Source organism: Notolabrus celidotus, chromosome 20 (genome assembly GCF_009762535.1).
Source record: "Notolabrus celidotus isolate fNotCel1 chromosome 20, fNotCel1.pri, whole genome shotgun sequence".
Classification (NCBI taxonomy): domain Eukaryota; kingdom Metazoa; phylum Chordata; class Actinopteri; order Labriformes; family Labridae; genus Notolabrus; species Notolabrus celidotus.
The window spans coordinates 1,178,210-1,191,257 of NC_048291.1; the positions used below are offsets into that span (position 1 = coordinate 1,178,210).

Genomic DNA, 13,048 nt, shown 5'->3' on the forward strand with positions numbered 1-13,048 from the left:
GTATCTCACCTCCGAATCCTTTGCTGTGCTTCTTGTCCTTCCCACTCTTCTCCTTGTCTCTGTCTTTTTCTTTATCCTTTTTCTTCTTGCTCTTTTTGCTCTTCTTCTTCTTTTTCGACAGGTGCGTGTACGAATCGTCTATGACCAGCTCGCCGGCCTCCAGCTCGCCTCCTGATGAAGAGCTGTCGTCTCCCATGCCGCCGCCGTAATGACCTGCAGAGCGGAGAACAGAAGACGAGGTTACGTGTGGATATTAAAGGTGACATATTCTGCTCTTTTTCATCAACATATATTGGTCTAAGAGGTCCCCAAAACATGTCTTTAAAGTTTATGCTCATAAAAACACTTATAAATCAGATTCTGGTCTGCCTGTAAACCCCTCTTTTTCAGCCCTGCTCAGAACAGGCTGTTTTCTGTGTCTGTGCCTTTAAATGAGAATGAGCTCTCTGACCACGCCCCCTCAGGAAGTGGGTGTGGCCTCGGCTGTCCAGCACGTTGATCTAATGTTTACATGTTGGCTGAATATACACGGCTGCTCACAGACCCGCGTTACTTCAACCCTCTGAATCTGATCCAGAATCTGATCCTGACGGAGAGGCGCCTGCAGCAGGACCTTTCTGAACCATTGGTCACAGATTTAGTGTTTCTTGTTGTTTTATTTGTCAGCATGTCGACGTGTGTCTTGGTACACGGCTACCAACATGTAGCTATGTGGCTATGCTAACTAGCGCTAGCACTTTTCCATGAAAACTAAAAATCATCCACTAGATCTTCAAATCTGCAGACGTGGGGAGTCAAAGCGACCTTTGTGTTTATTAAGACAGCCTACAACTAGCATGCCTCCCTCCTAAGCTCCTTGTTAGCACACATGTGTGCAGGGAATGAAAAACGGAGGAGGGGTTGAGTTGTATTTTATACAGTCTATGGGCTGAACAAGCTCCGAGCTCTGACTTCCTGTTACAGACCGGATGGCGTTGTGACGTATGAAAAACACTGAAAACTGAAACGGCTGGTTTCAGCACACATTTACAGAAAGGTGGAGAAATCAGAACAGGGGCAGAATGGAGTCTTTTACTGTTCAGGGGATTTGTAGACAGGGACACAGATTTCAGGGAGAGGACCATTAAAAAGTCCATTTGGCATGATATGTCACCTTTAACCTGCAGGGAGGTCTGAAGGCTGGAGGTGCTAGCTCTGCTATCTGTAGACACTCTGCAAACCAGTCTGACATCCTTTACCTGCAGACTCTGAGGTCATGTGTGCTGCAGTTTGTCTGAATGTAAGCTTCTGTTGAAATGAGTCTCATAATCATCTCTCTAAAGAAAGCTATGTTGTTCTGATACGTAAACACGCTCATGGGAAGGCGTTCAGATTGGAAAAGCTCAGCTCACACAGAGTTTAGTTAAAGGTTTGGCTTTCAGTGAGCACCAAGAGACAGACAACATATCCATGAACAGTCCTCTTACCTTCCACCTCCACCTCCTTCCCGACCACCGGCAGCGGATCTCGACCCTGATCCTGTTTCTTCTTGGGCGCCTTCGACGTCTGCATCCTGTCTCGATCCTTCTCCTTCTTCCCGCCTCCTTTGGACGAGTGCGGCGTGAACGGGAAGCTCTCTGCTTCCTCCTTCTCCGGTGACATGATGAGCTTCATCTTCAGACCGTCGGCTTCGCGCAGCGTCAGCGGCTCCTCCTTCGGGGCGCCGCCGTGGAAGAGAGACGACTTCGAGGAGGACGAGGAGTGCTTCTTGGAGGAGGATGAGGATGAAGACATCGGGCGGGAGTGAGAGGAGTGGCTGCCTTTGCTTCCACCGCCGCCGCCGCTGCCCTCGCGTTTGCGGTCCTTGGAGGAGTGCGAGGAGAAGGAGGGGTAGGAGGGTTTCTTGTGCAGGTGGGGGCTCGGGTCGGAGCCTGTGGCCAGAGGGGAGGTGATGGCCTGCAGGAGACCCATCGCCGTGTCCGTCGAGGGGGAGGAGAGCGTGGGGGAGCGGTCTGCAGACTTGTGCTTCTTCTTATGAGGTGGGGGTCCTGAATGATCGTGGTCTGACAGATAAAGGACATACGTCAGGATTTAAGGAGGATCATTGAGAGCAAAGTAATCCCACTACATGCAGCTGAGTCGTTGACAAATAATCCTCAAAAATAGTTTTTTAAAAAAAAAGTATTTCCAGAATGGTTACAATGCATATTTTTGTGTCTTGAATAATGTGTTCTAACAAGGCTTGTACATTAAACTGCTTTTTTAAGTGTTTCAATAGTTTTTTTTACTCTTTTCTGAACTTCAACATCCAAAAAATGTCAGGTGGAGCAACCAGATATTTGTCCAAATATATGAACTTTCCTATCATTTATTCTAACTGAAAGTTTTAGGAAGTATCCCTTAGAGTGGTTACAGTGCTTTACACATTTTTATTTTGTGAGTGTATTTTTTATTTACAATATATTAGGATTTTTACATTCTATTGGCCAGGTTTAAAATCTAATCTTACAGTTTTAGGTTGGTTGTACCACCTGACATGGAAAGTGTTACAGTCCATCTATAAGTTGATAAAAGCTTTTCTATTATTATTTAAGAGACATCTACAAACCTTTGAACCCAGCCATGATGATTAGTAGGGTCCTCTGAATGATTTCATATGTTGAAGTCCATTATAAATACTTTCAAAATAAAAGCTCCATGAGTACGGTGGATGCCGGACAAAAGTTTTTAAATAACCTTAGGTGAATTTAAACTATTGATATTTATGAAATTATGTTTATTTCAAAGCTCTTATATGTAAAATCATGCCATGGTGTTTTAAATTTTTGAATTTATTATTCTTAAAATACATTTTTTATAGTGTTTTAAGTCAGTTCACTCGCTCGGACATTTTCAGGGTTTGAGACTTCAAAATAAAATAAATCTCAATATTTGAATGTACTGAAATTGTATTTAAAATAAGCAGATTTTATAGAATCAATTGATGTATGTCTTAAAAATAACTAATTATTTTTAAAAGAAAATGAGGGATTCAGACACAAAAATATGCACTTCATGTCAATGACTCAGCTGCAGTCATTTCACCACCTCACCTCTGTAATAGTACTCGTCACTGTGTTTCTTCTTCTTCTTGTGCGAGTCTCCTCCGAGCATGAAGAGCTCTGAATCCTTCACACATCAAGAAACACACGTTCAGAAATCTTCACCTGCAGTAACATCGTAACGAGTCGCACACATCGGACGGATTTGTTACCTTGGGACGTTTCTTTGAAGACTTCCGGACCTGAGCAGCGATCTCCTCTTCCTCTCTGAGCAGGTCTTTGTACGACCTCCTCTTCTCTCTCTGGCTGCGACCCGCTACCAGGCCTCTTTCTCCGTCCATCCCCAGGTCTACAAAACATCAGCAGACAATTACCACCCTGTAGGATCTCATTATATCTCCTTTTCTTGAAGTGTGCCAGCTACCTGTCCAATATCGTTACACTAAATGTTTCTGTCATAACCTCTCTTTGTTCCTGAACGGCAAAACTTAAACGTTCCCACAGACCAACTCAAGCATGTTTGACTGTGTTATTTGGGTCTGACTTATTGCTCCTCAGGGACACTTAGGTCTTGTTCAGTCTTCTTCACGTCTCTCATTTGGGGTGAGAATTTTATGACACCAACATAAGAACTAGGGATGTCAACAATTAATGGAGTATAGATTAATAGATTGTTAAGAACTTATTCTAACACATTTCTTTGTTTTGATTTTCTATCCTGTGGATCAAACATCATGTGGTCTCATCTTTGGTTCAGCTCTCAGGGAGGTGTTTGAAGTTTAAAGCATGTTTGGATGTGAATCAGCTGATTACAGACGCTCAGCTGGAGGCTGCGGCTGAGTGACAGGTCTCCATGAGCGCTTTGTTTCTCCACCTGACCACGTTCACATGATTATTTTCCTCAATAAAAGTGAGTAGACAGAAAACTGGACTCTGGAGTCTGAAATCTGTTTCTGTTCAGTTCCCTTGTTGAAGTCTGAGCCTTCACTTTTATGACTGTGTGTCTGCAGAGATTATGAGCCTGCTCCACATGTTGATATTCAGAGTGTTTAACATTTTGAACACCTCAATACGATCCGTTGATATTCAGTACTGTCAGTTATATACATTGTGTCGGGAAGGAAAATTTAATTCAGGGGGAAAAAATGCATTTATGTTATTTTTAATGATTAATTGATCGTTAACATTCCCAAAGATCGATCATAGAGATTACTGAAAGATGACATCCCTACTTCAAACTTAATCATGTTTTAAAAGATTACTTAAATAGACTCTTGACTCTGCTTTAAAGTTTTCTACAAAGTCTCTTAGACAGAGCTCAAAGTGATTATCTGCTTTACTAACTGTCCAAACTTAAAGATTTTCAACTTACAGGCAAATAAAAACAGGAAACAGCTCAAATGAATCCCTGACAGGGAGCTGTGCTGGCATTTGTTGTCTCTCTGTTGTACAAGAAGTCTAACTGACTAATAGTTAGGGATTAATATTGAATGGTTTATATATTGTAGGTGAATGTAACTCATGGTTCTGTGAGTTGCACAGACTGGATGTCTATAACAAATATCTGTTACAGCCTATTTATTAACTTTAAGTGTCACTAATGTTAAATTAAAAGACTTGTATTAGACATAATTTAGATTTTTTGTTGGCATCATATTGAGAAATTAAAAAACTCTTCTGTTTCTCAGAGTTAAGATGTCGAAACAACAACAACGGCGTCCAACGTTCTCAACGCTGCCGTATCCAGACTCCAGACAGACCACCAGACTTCAACCATTTATTTTCTACATAGCTTATTTTGTCTCCTGTACATACTTTTATTATCACTATTTTCATTGTATTTATATCTTATTAATTACTTATTCTATTAATATTATTTGATATTCTTAATTACTGTGTATAGGAGCAGCTTTAATGACTGAATTTCCCCCCGGTATAAATGAAGTATTTCTGATTTCTGAAATAAGCATCTCTTAAGAGCTCAGATTGTAGGACATGAGGTGTAGGACATGTTACCCATTCCTCCTTTATTCTTGATCTCCTCAAAAGCCATGGTCCCTCCTTAGTCGAGGCGTCTATTCGTCAAAGTGTGTCACCGAAAACATGAGGAGAATAACCTGCTGGGGAAAAACCAAGAACATCAAATCAAACAAGTATAATGTGTGATATCTATTCAGGACAGAAATGAAGGGTTACACAGTAACTTAACTGCAAAAATCATATTGTTCTTCCCATCTTTCCTCATCTAAATACTTTCAAAGACATCATTAATGTAATAACATGTTAAGCTGCATTAATAACCTCATCCTAAGCAGTCCAGGTAACACCAGAGCTGCAGGTAACCTGTTTATAACGCTACAGTAAAGCAGAGAGCTCTGACTCCTTCTCCAGGAGTAAATATAAAATGTGGATTATATTACAAGAGTGAAAATGTGTTACTAACAGTTTACAGTTTAACAAATTCCCGCCTACTTTCATAAAGATACACAAACACACCCCCTCTCCTTTTACTTTGACTCCCTAAGCTCCCCACACATCTCCTACACTCTCATTCATCTCCCCGGGCGGGCCCTCAGCTGGCCGGGGAGAGCGGCTCAGGAAAGCTCGAGGCTTCTCCTTACAGCTAGGCCGCGGTCCACTCAGGAGCACACAACGCCCCGGAGGACTCACTTTAAAATCTGCTTATAAGCTCAACTCATCGGGTGTGATAGCATGTGTACTTTAAGAACGACAGAAGGAGGAAAAATCATGTGTTTTTTAAATTATACTACCTATATGAGGTGTCCAATTTACGCGGGTCCGGCCGCCATGTTTGTTGTCGGCGAGACAACAATACGTGTTCAAGAAGGGGAGGTGCTTAGGCTCAGCGGCCAATCAGCGAGGAGGAGAGGAAGCCATATTAGCAATACAAACTGAAGCTGTGATCATAGAGAGAGTTAGCCTGCTGTCAAAATATTAAATTCAGCTTTAATTTAAAATGCTTGTACAGAAGTCTTAAGCAAACATCATCCATATATATAATCACTCTATTTTACTCTTGATACAGGTGAATTCCAAGTGTTTTCCTGAGAGCTCTCTTTATCTCTCCCATTATCTCATGATTATAACACTTTTATTCACTGTCATAATGAGTTATTGGGTTGTTTTCTGGGAATCTGAACTTATTTTCCTCATTATCACATAATAAATGAGCTGTTTTTGTGTGTTTGATTATGGGATAATTACCTAGTGACCTAGAGAGCGAAACAATCATGTGGTGACCCACTTTATGACTCAAAAAAACATTTCACTGAACAGGATAAACATCTTATCAAATAAATACTTCATGAGAAACAAAAAACTTTTGACAAAATGCAAAAATATTAAATGGAACACAAAATTAATTTGTGCAAACCAAAAATATTTAAATAAATGCAAAAATATTTAACAAACAAAAAATATATATTATTATATAAAAAAACTATTTAAACATTTTAATTTTATTCCACAAAAATTTAAAACATTTCACAAATTGCAAAAATGTTTCATAAAACAAAAAACATTTTTTAAAAAATCCGAAAATATTTGATCTTTTTATGTTTTTTTTTTCTTTATTTTGTGAGATGTTTTTCTCTTTCATGGAATATTTTTAATTTTGTTACATTTTTTTTGTTATGTGAAATATTTTTGCATAATGTGAAAAGTTTTTTGTGTTTGATGAAATGTTTAAGTTCACCCCAACAATTATTGTGATTATTTAATTTCTTTTTTGTCCTCTATGAAATATTTCTGCATTCCTTGAAATATCTTAATTTTGTGAATTTTTTTTCTACACATGAAATGTTTTGAATTTTGCATTTTTTCTTTTTTATGTTTAGTAAAATCATTTTTAGGTTGACTTTCAGGGCCATGGTACAATAGGCTGGTCACTGTGAAAGGCCGCACCAGGACCTGCCAGAAATGACTTCATATCCCCTTTGGGTTTCCCTGTAGTAATATTTTAACATGTAGATCAATAACAGCATTAAAATACATACTTGTATTTGGACCGCTTTTATCCCATTATAAACACAAGACAACACGTCACATAAGTAGCCAAACAAACTGATTTTATTAATTCACATGTTTTCATTTCCATCAATAACCAAATCAGTTTTTACAGAACGTTTCACGCACCAACATCATCACATGCAACACGAGAGAAAAGGCAATGAGACACAGAGAGGCTGAAAATGCAACAATGAAAACTTTTAATACTTCCATGTCTCATAATTATCTTAACACTAAGCTAACGTTGGCAGGCTTAAAGAAAAAATGTCAACACATAGCTGTGATTTACACACACACACACACACACACACACACACACACACACACACACGCACACACGCACACACGCACACACGTACAGAGTCTCTCACACACACAGTAGAGAGCTGAGGCCACACTGCACTGTGGGCCTGATCCTGAGAATGGTTTCCCCTCAGGTGGTTTCTTTTCATCCTTTTCAAGAGAAGTCATTCTGATGTGATTTATTTTCATACCCTCATTAAATGGATATATATATAATTAAGTGCAGAGAATTAAAACTTTCAGCTTTTTTTTTTATTAAACAAAGATAACAGTCTTTTCATCAGATGCAGCACATCAGCTCTCCACACACTCCATCTTCTACCTGTCCCCCAAATTCTGTTTCTGTAGACTGAGTGACGTAAAACTGGCCAATAAATCCGTCACTTCGTCCACCTGAAGAAAGAGAGGAAAGTGTGTTAGTGGGTTTAAATTAGTCCAGGTAACTGTGTAAACAATAAGGCTCTGAATGAGAATAGTAAGAATTAATAACCATGTTTGTTTTAAAGCTTGTAAACCTGTGAGGATGTCGGTCTGACCTGTTCTTTGGTGCGTGTGTGCTGCAGCTGAGTTGAAATGTGCTCCAGCCTCTCTGTAGCTTCACTCTGACCCATCGAGTTCAGGTATTCCCTCAGCATCTGAATAATCTGAGAAGAGAGAGAGTCACACACAAACATCTTCAGCATAAAACATCAGGCTCTACACATCTAAAAGTCCCAGCCCAAAGATCTGAGTGAGTTCCTGCTCTACCTGAGTCACTTCCCCTCTCAGCGTCTCTAAGCTGCGTGAATCTCCCTCCTGGAGGATGTTGAGCTTAGAGCGAGCGAGGTGCATCGGGGTCCTGCCTGCTCGGTCGAGGGCGTCCACGCGAGCTCCTGAACAGAGACAATAAGAGCAGAAATATCTGAGTCACATGAGTTTATTAACCTGTAATGAATAACACTCTCAACTTTATTAACACAGCTTAAAGAATCAAAGTACTGTAACATAGGGGTTCCCAAAGGGGGGTCGCAAGACACAAATGGGGGGTCGCAAGACACAAATGGGGGGTCGTGAGATGTCTTCCAGATTTCTTTTTTTAAAAGTTATCTAAATATAATAACTCCATTCGATCTGCAGAGTCCCTCTCTACTTTCAAAAGACAGCTAAAGACCCAGCTCTTCAGGAAGCACTATGCACTTAGCTAGACTGTCCTCCACTGTTGTCCCCAGGGGCAGATCATGTCTTCCAGCTACAGTTGACTCACACTGTCCTGCTCTACTCTGGGACTCTGTGTTCAGGTCTGGAGTGACCCAGCACTTGGTACTTTGGTCATTATTGTGGTGATGTTAATTGTTGATGATGATAATGAAGGCCTTAAATTGGTTGGTTGCTTCATTGTAGATGTTCCTTATTTACTTTGTGCATTGCCTTTACACTGCTTGGCAGTACCTGAACCCAAATGGACTTGAAGCACTTTGTTCCTCTTACTGATCTTGTTTCCTCTTGTCTAGATCTTTGCTTGTGTTGTTCTTGTTCTCATATGTACGTCACTTTGGATAAAAGCGTCTGATAAATGACATTGTAACATCGGGTCGGCTGAAAAGTTTGGGAACCCCTGCTGTAGCGTTAGATAGTTAAAGATATGTTTTTATAAACCTCTGAATTATAACTATTGATTCCCTTAATATGTGAAACTGATCATTAAAGCACGTCTAACACGGTCTCACCTCCTCTCAGCAGCGTGGTGATTACAGGCACGTGGTTGGTACAGGCCGCTGCAGAAACACAACATACACACATTTTCACACACTGACAACAAAACCAGTAAAACAGAGACTGCATGTAAAAACATGACTAAGATTAGACATGAGGCTAAAGAAGCTCTACATGTATGTGTCAGAGTGAGACCATCACAGGCCGGGCTGATGGTCCGTCTTACCCAGATGGAGGGGGGTGTTCCCCAGACTGTCTCGCTGGTTGGGGTCAGCGCCGTGACTCAGCAACAGTTGGACTACAGACATAAAAGAGAGTCATTAGGAATGAAGTGGATGTGAAAGAGTTAATATAAGTAAGTAAACAAAGGCTTCCATTGATAACTGAGCTGATTTGTCTAACTCATGATGTTTGAGCTGTTTTGACTTGTTATCAGTGACCCACCGATGCCCTCGTTGCCGTTGCAGGAAGAGAAATGCAGAGCCGTCCTTCCCTTGTCGTCTGCAACACACGGGTCTATGTCGTCCTGCAGGAGCTTTCGAACTGCAAAGACACAACTTTATGAGCCAAACAGCCTTTAATCCTCCCATCGCCACATTAGCATTAGCATTAGCATGAGCATGGTCCCTGCTCTGCTCACCTGTGTCGATGTCGTTGCTGTTTGCTGCCTCCCTCAGTCTCTTGGCAGCTGTGGAGATAAGACATTCAAAGTGAGAGGGGAGTAAATGTTGCTTTATGACTGTCAGAGAGGCGCTCGGTCAAACAGGAACTATCACCACCAGGTTACCTCTTCACAGGTGGACTTTATGTTGAATTTATCACATTGATTTCAGTAGATGATACCGAACAGTTCTCATAATGTGGCAGGTTTGATTAAACCTAAATAACAAACCCACATAACACCATCATATGCACCATTTGACAAACAAGGACTCACTGAGACGAAGATTTCAAGTGCTAATAAGATTTAAAAATCCATTTTTCTTTGTTAAACATGTAAAGAAATTAAATTAAAAACACCCTGAACGATAGACACTAACTACTCACTGAAGCGGCCCAAGCTCAAAATCGTCTCTAGCATATTTCTAAGTCAGGGTTAAGCATCGTTAGCTGCTGGTTACTTGGTTCTGATTGGTCAAAACCACAGACTGTATAAAATATGGACGTAGTATCCCCTCACAGTGTGTGCCGATCAAGAAATGATCCATCCAGACTCCACTCATGTTTTGAACCAGACTGTAAACATGTTTATTTCTGCTGTAAAGATCAGCTTCTTTGAATGGGTGTGTATGTGGTTACCGGTACTTGAATGCTTCCGCATTGGACTCATATTTTTAGATTGGAGGTCTTCTAATGAGAGGCACAGCTGACTTGATTGACAGGCGGGAACACTGCAGCTGTTGGCGAGGAGGCTCAAACTCCGCCTCTTTACGTCACAATCACTAGACAGCAGCAATATGGCTGCCGCCGACGATTGGCCTCAAAACAGCGCTTCAGAAACAGACGTGTGACGTCACGGAGACTACGTCCATATTTATACAGTCTATGGTTCCCCCTCTGCCTGTTGACACTGTGGTAAAAATGTTAGTGTGGTCTCAGGCTGGTCTAGAGAGTGGGGAAATAATGACAGTTAGTGGGTACAGATGTGAGAAATATAGGGTGCAGGTCCTCCTCACTTTGATGGGGTTCTAATTTGCATAACCACCTCTTCACTGTACATTACCCCTTCCTGTTTATGTTTATCATATATATTTATGTCTATATATATATTTTTGGCAGAGTAGCATCATGCTAACAGAGCTAACACCGGACACCAACGCCACATTGGAAGGATTTCACCTGCTGTGGGCGGACAGGATACAGGAGAACCAGACTGGACTAACTGGGGAAGAAGGCCAGCTCAGTCCTGGACCCTGTGGAGGTGGTGGCTGACAGGAGGATTATGACCAAGCTGTCGTCTCTGATGGACATTTCTTTCATATATATATTCTTGTTGAATTCTTGTTCTGTACACCTTCTTGTTCCATGAATTTCCCCGTTGGGGGACGAATAAAGGAGGATCTTAGTCTGGTTCTGTGTTGTACAAGATAAGATAAGATAGTCCTTTACTCTCCCACAACGGTGAAACTCAAGTGTCACAGAAGTAGACAGTGCAAAAAATAAATAAATAAATAAATAAATAAATATATAAAAAGCAAACAAGAGCCTATGAAGAAGAACTATTAAAAAAGTTATTAGCAATAAAATTTAAAATTAAAGAGGTAAAAAATAAGCATATCTTACAACACACACACACACACACACACACACACATATATACATATATATATATATATTATTAGTTATATAGTCTAACCACTGCAGGAAGAAGAGACCTGTGGTATCTCTCAGGGTGAAGAAGTCTGTCACTGATAACTTTAACTGAATTGTCCCTTTAATTAAATATTAAATGTTGTCTTCTGTTGTTATTACTCTATTACTGAAGTTATTAACCTCTACCTGTCTGGTTTATGTGTATTTATTGTATATTGTCTCTCAGGTTGCTTTATTAATCATGTTCACATTACCATAAACGTCCTGGCTGATGGGACCGAGGTTCCGGACCGTCCTGTGGTGCCTCCTGGCCCGGCTCCCCGTCATCTTCCCCAGCTTGCCCGTGACCCCGCCGGGCCCCCCCTCAGCTCGCCCGGGCTCCCACAACAAGTGCAGGTACCTGAGTTCTTTCTCGTCCCTCTGTCCGAACCGACCCAGCACCACCTTCCCCTCCCCGGTCCCACTGATCCCGAACCCCACAGCAGCCGAGCCCCCGTCCTCCATCACACACTCCCCGTCCGGGCTCTGCTCTCTGTCCGCCGCCGCCGCCTCCTGAGCTCCACCTCCGGGTCCGGGCTCCACCATGTAGTCCCCCTCGGAGCTGGATCGTTCGTTATCCGAGGCTGTGGCGTTGATCGGGCTCCACCCGTCCATGCTTCAGAGCTTCATGTGGAGGCTCTGGTTCTCTGGTTCTCTGGTTCTCTGTGAGTGCTGCAGCAGGGAGGAAATGAATCCGACATGAAAGAGACCTCAGAGGGTTTCATGAGCTCAGCACAGAGCCTCCTCCTCCATCATCAGATCTCTGTGATTTAAAAACTCTGAAACTGAAATCAGTAAAGATTCTTCTGAGGATCAAAATGTCTATTTAACATTTTTCATCTGAACGGGAGGAAGAGACACACAGCCTCAGAGCGGCTCAGCCAATCAGAGGACGTGTTGCTCATGAGCTCTCCTCCAATAGGAGCTGTGCACCCTGACAACCAATCAAATTACACAGCCTTACCTCTCTGTCAGTTTTTTCTGTACAAACTTTATTTAAATATCGCAACATTAACAAACACTAACGGCTTTTAAAATAGGCGGGAAACTCAAGCTAGCTCGATACGATCATAGATACGATATCTGAGACACGGCTAATAATGACGATAATTTACAGATATAAAATTATAATTCACAAAACAAAACATTTTAACATCTGATTAACTGAAAAATACAAAATGGCACCAAAAGGGAAGGTGCAGGATTGATGTCATTGCACCATTTGCTGTAAAGAAATGAATATGTAAGAGACTTTGATTACTATTCCAATCAATTATCATTTACTCTTTTATTTTTTTATCATTTATTTGATCAATATTTAATATTAGATAGTATATATATTGATTTTATGAAAGTTATGTTCAATATTTTGTTCTTGAAACACAATAAAAACCTTTTTTTATTTTTTTTTTTGACCGTTTAGAAACTGGCAAATGTTTTTTATCCATTTCAAATGAATAACAAAATCTATCTGAGGACACATTTGGACACGTTACAGCCAGGTCTTTTTTTTTTAACAATAGACTGCTAATCATAAATTACAGGTAAAAATAACAAAAATAGGAAAAATGTATTCACAAGTGGTATGATTATTTACTTGTTTAATTTGCTAGTTGTTGTAGAGTTATAATTTCAACACATCTTCCTTTACA

General features: G+C 40.8%; 2 protein-coding genes across 4 annotated transcripts in view; both read right to left on the reverse strand.

Moving 5' to 3' along the window:
* hmgxb4a (HMG box domain containing 4a) overlaps window positions 1-5,908 on the reverse strand; it is an 8,889-nt gene extending 2,981 nt beyond the window's left edge. For 2 of the 3 annotated variants that reach the window (XM_034712147.1, XM_034712145.1), the window contains exons 1-6: window positions 5,792-5,908; window positions 5,037-5,140; window positions 3,233-3,369; window positions 3,072-3,147; window positions 1,467-2,042; window positions 10-213 (exon numbers count right to left, since the gene is read on the reverse strand). In XM_034712147.1, the coding sequence (XP_034568038.1) occupies window positions 10-213; window positions 1,467-2,042; window positions 3,072-3,147; window positions 3,233-3,369; window positions 5,037-5,073 (1,030 nt within the window). In that variant the 5' untranslated portion in view covers window positions 5,074-5,140; window positions 5,792-5,908. The remainder of the gene's footprint in view (window positions 1-9; window positions 214-1,466; window positions 2,043-3,071; window positions 3,148-3,232; window positions 3,370-5,036; window positions 5,141-5,791) is intronic. The other variant, XM_034712146.1, reaches the window with a different exon arrangement.
* A 1,179-nt stretch (window positions 5,909-7,087) lies between these two features.
* ankrd54 (ankyrin repeat domain 54) lies at window positions 7,088-12,302 on the reverse strand. The gene is made up of 8 exons (XM_034712227.1): window positions 11,612-12,302; window positions 9,685-9,732; window positions 9,489-9,587; window positions 9,271-9,342; window positions 9,059-9,106; window positions 8,100-8,224; window positions 7,889-7,996; window positions 7,088-7,745 (listed from the first exon to the last, which is right to left on the reverse strand). The coding sequence occupies exons 1-8, from the start codon at window positions 12,009-12,011 to the stop codon at window positions 7,671-7,673; spliced, it is 975 nt and encodes a 324-aa protein (XP_034568118.1). The 5' UTR covers window positions 12,012-12,302; the 3' UTR covers window positions 7,088-7,670.
* Window positions 12,303-13,048: the final 746 nt, after the last annotated feature.

Excerpts from the sequence above, each read along its gene's own strand:
- ankrd54 (XM_034712227.1), bottom strand. The coding sequence starts at position 12,011 with ATGGACGGGTGGAGCCCGATCAACGCCACAGCCTCGGATAACGAACGA. Across the intron at positions 9,343-9,488 it reads CAACGGCAACGAGGGCATCG|TCCAACTGTTGCTGAGTCAC; the intron begins GTGGGTCACTGA and ends TTATGTCTGTAG. Across the intron at positions 7,997-8,099 it reads TGAGAGGGGAAGTGACTCAG|ATTATTCAGATGCTGAGGGA; the intron begins GTAGAGCAGGAA and ends CTCTCTTCTCAG.